Source organism: Chrysemys picta, chromosome 3, assembly GCF_011386835.1.
Source record: "Chrysemys picta bellii isolate R12L10 chromosome 3, ASM1138683v2, whole genome shotgun sequence".
Taxonomy (NCBI): Eukaryota; Metazoa; Chordata; order Testudines; family Emydidae; genus Chrysemys; species Chrysemys picta.
Window position 1 is genome coordinate 39,294,567 of NC_088793.1, and position 14,222 is coordinate 39,308,788.

The window sequence follows — 14,222 nt, forward strand, 5'->3', positions numbered from 1 at the left end:
AGCTTTAAAAATCAGGCCTTTAGCATTTCAGTTTCCCATTTGGAAAATCTGGATGATAATGTGTACTTCACAGAGATTTTAGAAAGAGTAATCAGACAATGTTTGTGACATGCACCACTGACATCAAGGAGAATTTTACCACTATTTCAGCGGCAGCAGGCTCAGGGCCCTAAAGATGTGTGTTACTACTTTTATTCCTCCGAATCTTGCCAATAGGTTCCAACAGCCTCATTCCCCCAGAGAGCAGGATTCTGTTTATGAACCCAGGATCTTAAAAGGTCATCTACAGAACCAAATCTCTTAGTCAATGACCTCACAGGCACAGAAGTGAAAGCAGCAGCAAGTGGTTTTCTTTTAAAAAGTATTTCACTTGCAAAAACACCCTTTATTTCCCCCCATCTTTCAGAGCACTTTTATCTCTAATGAGATAGTATTTCAATTGAAATAAATTAGTTAGCTGAAAAATCTTAGGTATCATTGAAATTCCATTTGATGTTCTTTGCAGCACCCAAAGGTGGGATAATGCCTATTCATATTTTCATTACAAAAATATAATAAAGAGACTTGAATATCTAATGGTTACATTAGTCAGAATTACACTCTACAGAGGATCACAAATAGATAACTTCCTGTCACCTGTTGACTATATAGAAAGAAAAAGACTGAAGTAAGGAAAGTTTCAAGAGGGAAGAAAAATATGACTGCTTTTCTAGATAAAACAGATGAAAAAAAAAAAGTAAAACTTACCACCGGCAAATTACTATCCAGCTTAATACTGCCAAACCACTGACCATAGTAACTCCTAAAATGATGGAGATTAAAGAGCCTTTAGGAATCCTTCCAGAATCTGAAACATGAAAAAAAGCCATGTTTCATTTGCATCAGCAAAAACAGCAAATGGTATTAACGTGTCAGTCATAGTAGTTTTCTAACAAGTAACTTCATACTTTCTGCAATAAATAGGAAGAACTGCAAGGCCACTACATTGTTCTCCTTCAAATCTTTCTTTCAGCCTCTCCACTGCTATCTATAAAATACTGGAAGTTGAAGCTAGACAAATTCAGACTGGAAATAATGTGTATATTTTAAACAATGAGGGTAATTAACCATTGGAACAATCTATCAAGGGTCATGGTGGATTCTTCCTCACTGTTTAATTTTTAAATCAAGATTAGATTTTTTTTCCAAAAAATATGTCCTAGGAATTGTTTTGGGGAAGTTCTGTGGCCTATATTATAGACGGGGTCAGATTAGATGAACACAATTGTCCCTTCTGGCCTTAAATCTATGACTCCCTACTTAATAATGACTAGCCAGCAGGTGTGATGTGACTGCTGTGTATCTTGTAGACCATAACTGTTTCATTGTTACTTTGTGATTCCTCCCCCCCGTCTGTTGTTTCCACCTGTCGTCTCTCATCTTCTACCTAGACTGTAAATTCTTTGGGGGCAGGGAACATCTTTTTGTTATGTGTTTCTTGCCTGCACAATGATGCTAGAGCTTCTGCAATACAAATAAATAATAATAATACCAAGATGCATCATTATCCAATCTATAAGAAATCAGGCTTATATAGCAAATAGAGTGCCAGATTCTGCACCTCATCCTTACACAGGTACACAATTGGAAGGAAAGGAATAAGGAGCCTTCCCTCATTTCTTGCATAGTCTACATCTAGCTAAGTCACAATGGTAGTCCCTGCATTCAGTGGAACACAAGGACTGCTCCCTCCCTATTCAAAGCACCTCAAAGCATACAGAGGAAAGGTGGAGAAACAGATGAGTCAAATACTGAAATCCTTGGTCAGATTTTACTCAGTGCTTAATTAGGTAAAACTCCCACTGAGAAAGGCATTCATCACCCTTGCAGTATCAAAATCATTACCATCCAATGTCTGTTCATTAGCCTGACATATGTTGGCAGAGAGACAAGGTGAGGTAATACCTTTTATTGAACCAGCAAGTTGGTGGGAAAGACAGACTTCCGTGCCACACAGAGACCTGAAGAAAATCTCTGTGTGGCTCGATAGCTTGTCTCTCTCACCAATGGAAGTTGGTCCAGTAAAAGCTATTACCTCACCCACCTTGTCTATCTAGTATCCTGGGACCGACTAGGCTACAAGTACACTGCACACGTTGGCAGACTCAGTTCAGATTCTATATACACAAAAGACACCATAATAACTGATATAAATGTCACCTTTGTTGACCATCTCAGACATTTCAGTTAGAGCTGGTTGAAATTTTTCAGTGAAGTATTTTTCCATTGCCAAATGCTGGTTCATTGACACCAAAATATGAATGAATGAGACTTACCCCAGAATAGCCAGTCACTTGGTGGTCAGGGTATTTCTCTTGCATATGGAAGACCAGGGTTCAAGTCCTAGCATGGCCTGATTTGGAGCAGGGACTTGAACCTGAGTTTCCCAATTCCCAAATGAGTGCCCTAACCACCAGGCGACTGGCTATTCTGGGATGAGTGTCTCACTCTCCTGTGTTTTTTCACAAAGAATTTCAAAAAGTTTCATTTTCATTCTGCATTGGAATGGAAATAATTTTTGAAACCTGAACATTTTTTGTGAAACAGAATTGACATTTTCTGGCCAGCCCTGATTTGAATACCTGAGAATCTCAGCTCTAGAAGTGATCCATTCAGAACACACTTGAGACTTATCAGTTGAGTATTATTGAGAAGCTTGCCCTGCCAGTGTCCATGCTCTCTCTGCACTAAAGATTTAGTCTATTGGATTATTAATTTAGCACCCTTTTATGAGAAGGAGCGTTTCTCTGATCTAGCCATGAGGAGCTGTAATAAACTTGTCTCAACTATAAATTGCTTTTTGTGTATGTATCATACAAACTGATTAAATAGTCCAATGAAGCAATTTATATTTTGTTTACAAGTCAAAATATTAAATTATAAAAAGCTATTAATCAAATTCAATAGTCAAGTAAGAAAAGGAACTAAAAGTGGAATTTCCAGAAAGAGACTATGTAATCCCAGTGCTAGCAGTAATCATGGAGGCCCTAGGGAAAGCTATGGAAGAAATTGCAGTGGGGTTAAATGGTTATTACCCTGGGAGTCTGGGCTGGGGTGATGGACTTCTGGCTAGGGATTCCCTCTGAGGCTTCAGGGGTCACTCCTGCAGTCTGCTGCTTAGCGCAGTCGTGTTCATCTTTCCCCACTAACTGCAGTTCCCTCCCTTTTAGTGGCCTCATGTATGATTGACAGGGCCAGAGGGGTGGGATTATCCTTGTCCCCAGGGCCTCTCTTGCACATTCCTCATCCTTGTGTGGGTCACAGAATCATAGAATCATAGAATATCAGAGCTGGAAGGGACCTCAGGAGGTCATCTAGTCCAACCCCTTGCTCAAAGCAGGACCTAATCCCAACTAAATCATCCCAGCCAGGGCTTTGTCAAGCCTGACCTTAAAAATCTCTAAGGAGATTCCACCACCTCTCTAGGTAACCCATTCCAGTGCTTCACCACCCTCCTAGTGAAAAAGTTTTTCCTAATATCCAACCTAACCCTCTCCCACTGCAACTTGAGACCATTACTCCTTTTTCTGTCATCTGCTACCACTGAGAACAGTCTAGATCCATCCTCTTTGGAACCCCCTTTCAGGTAGTTGAAAGCAGCTATCAAATCACCCCTCATTCTTCTCTTCTGCAGACTAAACAATCCCCGTTCCCTCAGCCTCTCCTCATAAGTGATGTGCTCCAGACCCCTAATAATTTTTGTTGCCCTCCGCCGGACTCTTTCCAATTTTTCCACATCCTTCTTGTAGTGTGGGGCCCAAAACTGGACACAGTACTACAGGTGAGGCCTCACCAATGTCAAATAGAGGGGAACGATCACATCCCTCGATCTGCTGGCAATGCCCCTACTTATACAGCCCCAAATGCCGTTAGCCTTCTTGGCAACAAGGGCATACTGTTGACTCATATCCAGCTTCTCGTCCACTGTAACCCCTAGGTCCTTTTCTGCAGAACTGCTGCCTAGCCACTCGGTCCCTAGTCTGTAACAGTGAATGGGATTCTTCCGTCCTAAGTGCAGGACTCTGCACTTGTCCTTGTTGAACCTCATCATATTTCTTTGGACTCAATCATCTAATTTGTCTAGGTCCCTCTGTATCCTATCCCTACCCTCCAGCATATCTACCACTCCTCCCAGTTTAGTGTCATCTGCAAACTTGCTGAGAGTGCAGTCCACACCATCCTCTAGATCATTAATGAAGATATTGAACAAAACCGGCCCCAGGACTGACCCTTGGGGCACTCCACCTGAAACCGGCTGCCAACTAGACATGGAGCCATTGATCACTACCCGTTGAGCCCGACAATCTAGCCAGCTTTCTATCCACCTTATAGTCCATTCATCCAGCCCATACTTCTTTAATTTGCTGGCAAGAATACTGTGGGAGACCGTATCAAAAGCTTTGCTAAAGTCAAGGAATAACACATCCACTGCTTTCCCCTCATCTACAGACCCAGTTATCTCCTCATAGAAGGCAATTAGGTTAGTCAGGCATGACTTCCCCTTGGTGAATCCATGCTGACTGTTCCTGATCACTTTCCTCTTCTCTAAGTGCTTCAGAATTGATTCCTTGAGGAGCTGCTCCATGATTTTTCCAGGGACTGAGGTGAGGCTGACTGGCCTATAGTTCCCCAGATCCTCCTTCTTCCTTTTTTTAAAGATGGGAACTACATTAGCCTTTTTCCAGTCATCCGAGAGCTCCCCCGATCGCCAGGAGTTTTCAAAGATAATGGCCAATGGCTCTGCAATCACATCCGCCAACTCCTTTAGCACCCTTGGATGCAGCGCATCCGGCCCCGTGGACTTGTGCTTGTCCAGTTTTTCTAAATAGTTCCGAACCACTTCTTTCTCCACAGAGGGCTGGTCACCTTCTCCCAATACTGTGCTGCCCAGTGCAGCAGTCCGGGAGCTGACCTTATTCGTGAAGACAGAGGCAAAAAAAGCATTGAGTACATTAGCTTTTTCCACATCCTCTGTCACTAGGTTGCCTCCCTCATTCAGTCAGGGGCCCACACTTTCCTTGACTTTCTTCTTGTTGCTAACATACCTGAAGAAACCCTTCTTGTTACTCTTAACATCTCTTGCTAGCTGCAACTCCAAGAGAGATTTGGCCTTCCTGATTTCACTCCTGCATGCCTGAGCAATATTTTTATACTCCTCCCTGGTCATTTGTCCAGTCTTCCACTTCTTGTAAGCTTCTTTTTTGCATTTAAGATCAGCAAGGATTTCACTGTTTAGCCAAGCTGGTCGCCTGCCATATTTACTATTCTTTCTACATATCGGGATGGTTTTTTCCTGCAACCTCAATAAGGATTCTTTAAAATACAGCCAGCTCTCCTGGACTCCTTTCCCCCTCATGTTATTCTCCCAGGGGATCCTGCCCATCAGTTCCCTGAGGGAGTCAAAATCTGCTTCTCTGAAGTCCAGGGTTCATATTCTGCTGCTGTCCTTTCTTCCTTGCGTCAGGATCCTGAACTCAACCATCTCATGGTCACTGCCTCCCAGGTTCCCATCCACTTTTGCTTCCCCTACTAATTCTTCACGGTTTGTGAGCAGTAGGTCTAGAAGAGCTGTGCTCCTAGCTGGTTCCTCCAGCACTTGAACTAGGAAATTGTCCCCTACACTTTCCAAACACTTCCTGGATTGTCTGTGCACCGCTGTATTGCTCTCCCAGCAGATATCAGGGTGATTAAAGTCTCCCATGAGAACCAGGGCCTGCTATCTATACACCTCATCACATCACCCCTTAACCTTCTCTTTGTTAAGCTAAATAGATTGAGCTCCTTGAGTTTAACACTATAAGGCCAGTTTTCTAATCCTTTAATCATTCTCGTGACTCTTCTCTGAACCCTCTCCAATTTATCAACATCCTTCTTAAATTGTGGGCACCAGAACTGGACACAGTAGCCCAGCAACAGTCGCACACGTGCCGAATACAAAGATAAAATAACCTCTCCTCCTACTTTAGATTCCCCTGTTTATGCATCCCAGGATCGCATTAGCTCTTTTGACCACGTCACACTGGGAGTTGTTATTCAGCTGATTATCCCCACTTATTTTTCAGAATCAAAGGTCTTCACAGAGTAAGGCATAAAACCCCATACGGCACAGAAATGCTCTACTGAGATTTCTTCATGACCCCAGAGGAATTATGAATTTATTTCCACAACAAAAGCAGAACTCAGCTGAATTTCACATAAGAAATTCATAGGAAAATTGGCAATTTTAGATCACACTACTGAAAAAAATATTACCTGTCTGGCTGTGTGTCATCAACGATATACCGTTAGGATATATCTCTAATTCAGACAGATGATATTTGGATAAGACAAAAAACAGGCAAAATGTTATCCTAAACAAAATTCTTCCCATCATTCAGCTATACACCCCGATATGCTGCTGCCATTGGATGGCACTCTCTTCATTCCATTTCACTCCTTTCCTTCTAAAATGTTCCCCCCATAGTTTCCACTGTATGATTTTTTACAAGGGGAGTCGGTGGAAGAGGGGTTTTCATGGCATTATAATATATATTTGTAAAAGTAGCCCACATTATACCACTCACTAATAGCAGTGACAATTTAGAGAGAGATTTTCAAAAGTACCTAGGAGATTTAGGAGTTACACGTCCCTTTAGTGCTTTGAAAATCTCTTTCTAAATGATTTGCCCATGGGCCACTAAACATTCTCTCTTTTATTGGTTCAAAGGGGTGTCTTCCTACCTTTTGTAAAGTTTATCTCCTATTCTAGTCATCATTTTTGTAAAGGATGACTGAATACATTGAGTCACTTCCTTAATTTGAGGACATGACAATGGAGAAAGCAGAATTCATAAACCAAAGATTAGCAACTAATCAGTGTTACAATATTTATCATTGTTCTGAATGCGAGAGGTGTGGGGTGAACATTTCAACAATTTAACTCGTTAACTTCCCCAATCAAGTTTCCTGGTACAGGTTTGTGACTGAGTGAGAAATGTTTCCAACTTCAGAAAAGAAAGCCTTGGGCCTAATGATGAATCCTACCCATAAAAAAGGGAGTGAAGGTGTTATATGACTATACAGCATAGGATAGTTAACATTACTAGAGCTCTTCAAGTTTTTAAGAAGATTGAAATCCGCATAATAATATGAAGTGCTCTCACAATTTTAAATCACTCTAAACTGAACAAGGCCCAAATTCCAATCACTTCCAAATTCCACCTGCTTATTTATGATAATCAGCTTGACGGTTTACAGAGGAGATGGGTTGCATTCTCACACAGGTTCACAAACTCATTTCAAATGTATCAGGAAACTGCTTGGAGTTTGAAAAAATGCTATTCTAACAAAAATTATTAAATCAATATCACCAAAAAAACAACCAACAATCTGGATGATACTTAAAAGAAGATACTTAAAAGATGATACTTAAAAGAAATATCACAGGTTAAATCTATTACTTTTACATATTGCATAAAAACTGGATCTTTTCTGACCACAGATGGCTGTTGAGGAAAGTAATCTATTGTCAATTCAATTAATGATAATGGTTCAAACGTACATTTTTTGCATTTTATTGAAAAAGATCTCAAAGCTCTTTACAAATTTAACCCACCTCTGGGATCAGGGAGCTCTTTAACAGTACACAGGAATACTGTACACCTTTTACTTAGTTGAAACAGCATGAGCAACAATAAGTAGGCAGAGTATAATTACCCAGACAGGAGTATGGCTAAGACCCTATAGCTAACACCCATTATCCTTGTAGAAAGTGCCAAAGAATCTTTACTGCAAGCGATCAATACCTTAGTTTTACATGGACATCAAAAGGTTAGACCTCCAGGAACACAATACCTTCAAAAAGAGTGCTGGAACATGGGTTTAGCACAAATTCATAGAGAAGTATGTGCCTAGGAGGTTTCCTCTTCCAGGGCCAGCTCCAGGCACCAGCTTGTTAAGCAGGTGCTTGGGGCGGCCGCTCTGGAGAGGGGCAGCATGTCCAGGTATTTGGCAGCAATTCGGCGGATGGTCCTTCACTCCACCTGGGAGCGAAGGACCTCCCGCCAAATTGCTGCCGCAGATCATGATCGCGGCTCTTTTGTTTTGTTTTGTTTTGTTTTGGCTGCTTGAGGCGGCCAAAACCCTGGAGCCGGCCCTGTCCTCTTCAGATATTGACCTGACCACACAGTAATTTGCTAACGAAATCTGATGAGATCACAGCCCAAATGTGGAATGCATGCAGTTTAATCCTTGGATTTAGGGAGAGGGATTGTGTTCTTCTTAAAAAGTCTGTCAATAAAGATTAAATCCAAAGGGTAATTTTTGTTGATTTATAGTAAACAGGAATAAACAGCTGTTGACTGATTGGCCGGAGTGAAGCTGAGGTATTAATCAATCTCAAAAGCATTTATGGTAGTTATACTATAAAGCAATTCAGATTATTCAGCAAGATGGGGCATGAGCCTGCTGACCCAGGGAATTTATTATCCAATTAGGTTTTCTTCTACAGCTTTAAACTTGAACCATGACAGAAATCGGTATCCCTGGACTCCAGTGTTTACTGGTACATTCATTGTTCATAGGTTTCAGCGAAATATATATATTTTTTAATTTAAACATAATCAGGCATAGAGGGTCTGAGCTCAGATTACAGAACCCTTCCCCCCCCCATACACAGAGAGCTAGATTGTAGCATTTATCTCACATCCCTGTATAGAATAACATGGAGCTGTTCTGCCCCAAGATGGGAGCCAAGAGTTCTCAATTCACATGGGCATGGGGTTGGCAATTTGTTCCACCCACCCAGATTACTCTCCACTCATGCGCCAGCCCTGCTTCATGGTCCAGTACAGAGAGGAAATGGAGTCATGACCTCTGTCCCACATGGTGACCCAATCCTGGGGCAGCAGGAGCAAGCACTCCCTGTGTTTTGTTTTCCAGAGCACAGGAAACACTACGTTGGGAGCGCAAGATCGGGGAAGTTTCTTCCACAACCTCATCTGTCTGTGCCTTGAGTGTATTGCTCTGCCTCCAAGGTCTTTTCATAGAGCTTCCCAGGGTCCCTCTGAGTTCCTGACTGGGTCTTCAGCCCCCAGCCCTGCTTCATTGTTCCACACTGTTGTGCATCCAGGTGACCTCTGGAAAGGCAGTTCACTCCCTGCCTCTTAGAAAGCAGGTAGGATTTCTGAACCCTGTCATATCCTATTATACAACAAACCAGAACAGAGTTAAATATTATAAATAATATTTTCATATCCTTGTGAGGGGTTGAGACATCTACACTGTCTCTTCTGGAAACTGATATTTCAACAGCACCATAAACATATAATGCACTTTACAAACAAATGAAAGTCAAAGCCCAAGGTCATTGCAATCAGTTAAACAAAGATGTACATTGGATAACAGCTCAATGGCAAGGGGATGGGTACATTACTGGTGAGGACTTCAGCACTGGATGGTTCCATGGAAGATATTTAAGGAGGAATTTGAAAGAGAAATGTCTAGTGGTGTCACTCTGAGGTGTGGTTAGGATGAATGCATTAGCAAGGGTGGGTTAAGAGGTGTATAATTGTTAAAAAATGGGAGATCTTTGAACAGTGATTCTTTTTTTCATTTTGCAGATCCTGTTCTTAAGATATATTCTGTTGTGTACCCCCTCCCTTCTCTATCCTCCCAGTCCTATACCTGACCTGTGACAACTACACTATGTGATTACACAGTAAAGCATGACAGTGTTACAGATACAAGATGAAAATAAACTTACTTCAAGTGAGTATGGCTGGCTGGCTATGCCCCCCGGCCCCCACCCTTTTCTGTACCTATGCTGTTTATTTTTTCTCCCTGAGGCTAGGACTTCGCATATATTTGTATCAAATCTTCCCCTTGTTGCTGCAGACTCTACTGATTGAATCTGTCTGGGTTAATCAGAAATTTAGTTTTACCTCTTTGGATCTGGAGTAGTCCACAAATTTGCCCATGACTGAATTTAAAGGAACATGCAGCAAAGACAGACAAGAAGCACCTGCACAGCATACTGAATGATGTCTTTCCCCCCCAATTCTGTAGATTAAAAAAATCTGTGAACCTTGTATGAGTTCTTGCATGTGACACAACCAACAGTATGTGTCACTCCTTGCAGACTGACATATGCCTCAATACTATGAAAGAAGTAGTTCTGTAGACCATCTGGAAGTGCTCTGAGAACCATCAATGGTCCCAAACCACAGTTTGACAAGCATCAATAAGTGGTTTGCTGTTTGCAAGGAAACAATATATGGCATGACTCTTCTGGGTATTATCAGCTGACATTCTCATTGTGCAGTTCAAAGCAATGTCCAGCTGGCTTCAGGGTTCTATAACTGAGGTTGCAGTGAAATGGGAGTCTAAAACTGTACATTCAATGAGATTCACAGCCCATCAATAATGTTACAAAATACACCATTGCTTTAAAAAAAGAAAACTTTTGAACCAAATAGAGTGCTATATAGAGAGAGTTCTGAAGAATACATCACATTATGTTTACCTTCAAAAGAGTGTGAATGTCCACCCCTTTTTTTTGGAGGTTCATAATAATGAATAACCAGGATAACCAAGTTTCATTTTGTAAATGTGAATTAGCCCTGTCACCTGCCTATCCCTCCAACCTGGAGCTGTGCTGGCACTTTGGGGAACTCGTCCTTCTCCTTTCACCCTCAGAAGCACTGATTTTTGAGCTCTAAAGGTGGGCAAGCCATGAAACTAGACAAATAGACATTTCTAAAAAGAAAAATCAAGGGGCTGCACAGTGTTCCCTCTAATTTTTTCCATCCATGTGCAGAATGAATTTTGTTATGTGCACCATATCAAGGGAATGTGCAGATGTGCGCCACCAGTAGAAACCAAAACCCTAGATATAATATATACTTTTAAAAAGTTGCCATAGGGATAATTACTCCAGCCAGGAGAGAGTAGGTATTTTAGAACTCACCACTCAAAGAATTAAATTTAAGTATAAGAGAGAAATAAAAATTATGAAATGCATAGACCAGTCAAAAAACTAAAATAACACACTTTGAAAGAAGTCTCAAAAAGTAACAATAACAACAATACAAGTATGTGTTGGGAGGTGAGTGTGAAAGACAGAGTGTGTGTGTGTGTGTGTGAGAGAGAGAGAGAGAGAGAGAGAGAGAGAGACAGAGACACACACCATGTGTGTGTGATAGACATAGAGATGCGCCTTGCCCATTTAAATACGCCATCCCCACTTTAAATATGCTGCCCTTTTAAGTACCCCACCGCTCTTGACCGCCACAGGATTCTGCCAGAAGGGTGGAGCAGTTGTGGAAGTACAAGTCATCTGGTGAGGGGCACTTGGCCAGCCAGTGCAGCTCCAAAAGTGAGTATCACTGTCTCACATGCAGCAGGATATGCTAATTTTGTGCATCCCTGGAGCACACTCTGCCAGCAGGGATTATATGGAACTCCAGCTTCAAATTAAATCTACTTTCCCCAGCAGAAACTCTAGGGGAAGATGACAATGCAATGATGGAGATGCAGATCTCCTCACTGGAACAAGGATAGCAATTCACACCCTCATGCACCAGCAAGGCTAAATTGAGCTCATCTCATTTGCCAATAGGAAATGGTTGAATTGCCTTAACTCAATACATAGGTGGGTAAATCACATAAACTACTCCTGTCATTTGTCTGAGCATAGAGGTCTAGGATTGAATGGGCTATAAAGACTGTATGGAGATTGACTATTGTATGGCCTGTTTATGCGAGAAATCAGACCAATCATAATGATCATTTCTGGCTTTAAAATCTGTGAATCTATTGAACCTCTCTATCAATGCATGAGGTATTCCCTCTGTGAAAATCTTGAAGCTTTCTTTGCTTATCTCTCTCCGCAGCTCAGGTTAGAAGAGGAAGTTAGCATCCTGAATTTTGCTCAAACAATGAGGGAAAATCATCTAACACATTGAGTGTGTTTTCTAAACACCGACCAAGAGAAATCTAGAATATTCAAGCTTCCATAGGCTTAACAACTTACTAAGTGCAAGCATTTTGCTACAACCCATAGATAATTATTATTACTACTGCATCTCTTCTCTTAAAGGGAAGTTTGTGTATTCTAAAGCTTCACGTTGCTCTTAAAAACTTTCCACTTTAACTTTAATGACTTGATAATGTTACATCAGTAATATCAGTATTCTTTATCTAGTATCTGACTCAGGTAGGTAGTGAGTCAAATACTATCTTGGGGCATAACAAAGGAAAAGTGAAAACGATGAGGTTTAGGCTGTAGATTTGAAGGATGATTGCTGTGTGTATATACTCAATGCTTTGACTTTGCCCAACAAAATCTGACTGTATCTTTATAGGTCTGATTGTTTACATTCTGTGTGTGTGTGTTTGTGTGTGTGTGAATAATCTGTTAACAACATATTTTGTATAACAAATCATTTTTGACCCAAGGTTTACAATTTGCACACCCAGACCACTGGAACAGTTTTAATGGACGGAGGGATCATTACATTACCTAAGCACGTTCTTCCATCTTCTGCCAGTTCGTAAGGATCTGTGCAAACACACTGGTAGCCGCCTATGGTGTTAATGCATTTAGCAGATGTGTGGCACGATGGATTAATTTGGTTTTCACATTCATTGATATCTATAACGTGGAAACACATCGATAACAGAGAGTCAGAAACTAATAGCCTAGTTCACTACATTCTTGTACACACCAACTGTCTCTAACAGGTATTCCAAAGAGAAGGATATTTGTGAACTAAAAATAAAATATGTATCAATAATGTCAATATTACTCCTTTCTTATATGTGAGCAAAATTGCAAAGCAATTATGTGTAACTTTTTACTGCTGGAAATGACAAAAAAAAAAAAAGAGAGAGAAGAGAGTAACTAGTGCAGTCATCAAATAATCTGTGGTTGTTCACTAAAAGTTAAGCTATAGTTATTTCCAAGTTATAAATCGCAAGTTATTGAATTTCTGAAAGCACCGTGCATAACATTAGATAATCTTGCACACACACATACACACATTCACCACAAAACTTCTTGGTGCTTTCAATTTTCCTGTGAACCTTCCCCTAGGGTACAGTGCTGCCAGTGCTATACTCTTGCCATTAGACCCCCCTTTTCTTCCAAAAATGTGTGTAATTTTGAAACCATCTTCAGAAATGCCTTCTTTATTTAATACTTGATTTATTCTTAATTTATGGTACTATGTTTAACACACTGCCCAGACAGGCATGTAACAAAGTAAGAGCTTCCTACTGTAAAACTCAAGTAGCATCTGCATTAAGGGTGTTTTGATGGTTTTCTATTAATAAATGCAGTGTTTATTATACTGCTTGTTTTCCTATAGCAGATATACAGCCTTCTGTTGACATTACTTAACATATTAACAAAAACTAGGACAAGAAATGAGTCATTCATGTAATTTATTTATTCAGTTTGCTGCCAGAACATTAATCTATTGAAAAAGAATTATTATAATTCATTTAACAGCTTTATTTCTTTATATGGTATTTATGTGGGTGGAACTCAGAGGATAAGTAGGATTTGAATAAAGGGGAAAGCTGCAAATTTCATTTGATTTTTCTATATATGGTTTACAATTAAAGTAAAAAGCTTTTTATTCCACTTCCATAGACATGCTGATAAACAGACTTATTGAAGATCAGCTGTAGCACTTGCATTCAAATTAATTTGCCACCATACTCCATGAAGAATTCCTAAACATGGCCTTTTTCGGGGTTCATTTTCTTGAGTGTTCTCATGAAGTCTGAACCATTTGAGTCTATATAAACTCACAAAGATGAGCACACAGAGTGTGTGGAATCCTGCATAAAGTAAACTCATATATAGTGAAATTCCATTAATACAATGTTTGCAATGGTCCCTCTTTTCTCTTTCTCTCTCTCCCCATTTCCTTCCCTCCAAAGAAAAAAAAGGGGGAGGGAGAAAGGGGAGAAATGGGAAGACGAAGATAGATAAACAAAAGCCAGCCCCTGAAAATTTCAATAAACATTCATTAAAATTGCTGAATGAACAAGAAAAAATGTCTTTGTCATTTTTCAATCAGCTGTATGTTTCAAGCTGCAATAATTATAGCACGTCAGTAAACCTGTTGGGGCTTATTATTATTAAAACAAAAACATTTTGCCTTTTTGTTTTAAGATCAAAATTCCCTTTTATTTTT

General features: G+C 40.4%; 1 protein-coding gene across 1 annotated transcript in view; it reads right to left on the minus strand.

The window, feature by feature from the left end:
• The window catches only part of TPO (thyroid peroxidase), an 89,333-nt gene that overhangs the window by 21,142 nt on the left and 53,969 nt on the right, over nucleotides 1-14,222 (minus strand). Inside the window, exons 13-14 of the mRNA XM_005289655.3 lie at nucleotides 12,539-12,670; nucleotides 748-847 (exon numbers count right to left, since the gene is read on the minus strand). Of these exons, the coding sequence (XP_005289712.2) occupies nucleotides 748-847; nucleotides 12,539-12,670 (232 nt within the window). The remainder of the gene's footprint in view (nucleotides 1-747; nucleotides 848-12,538; nucleotides 12,671-14,222) is intronic.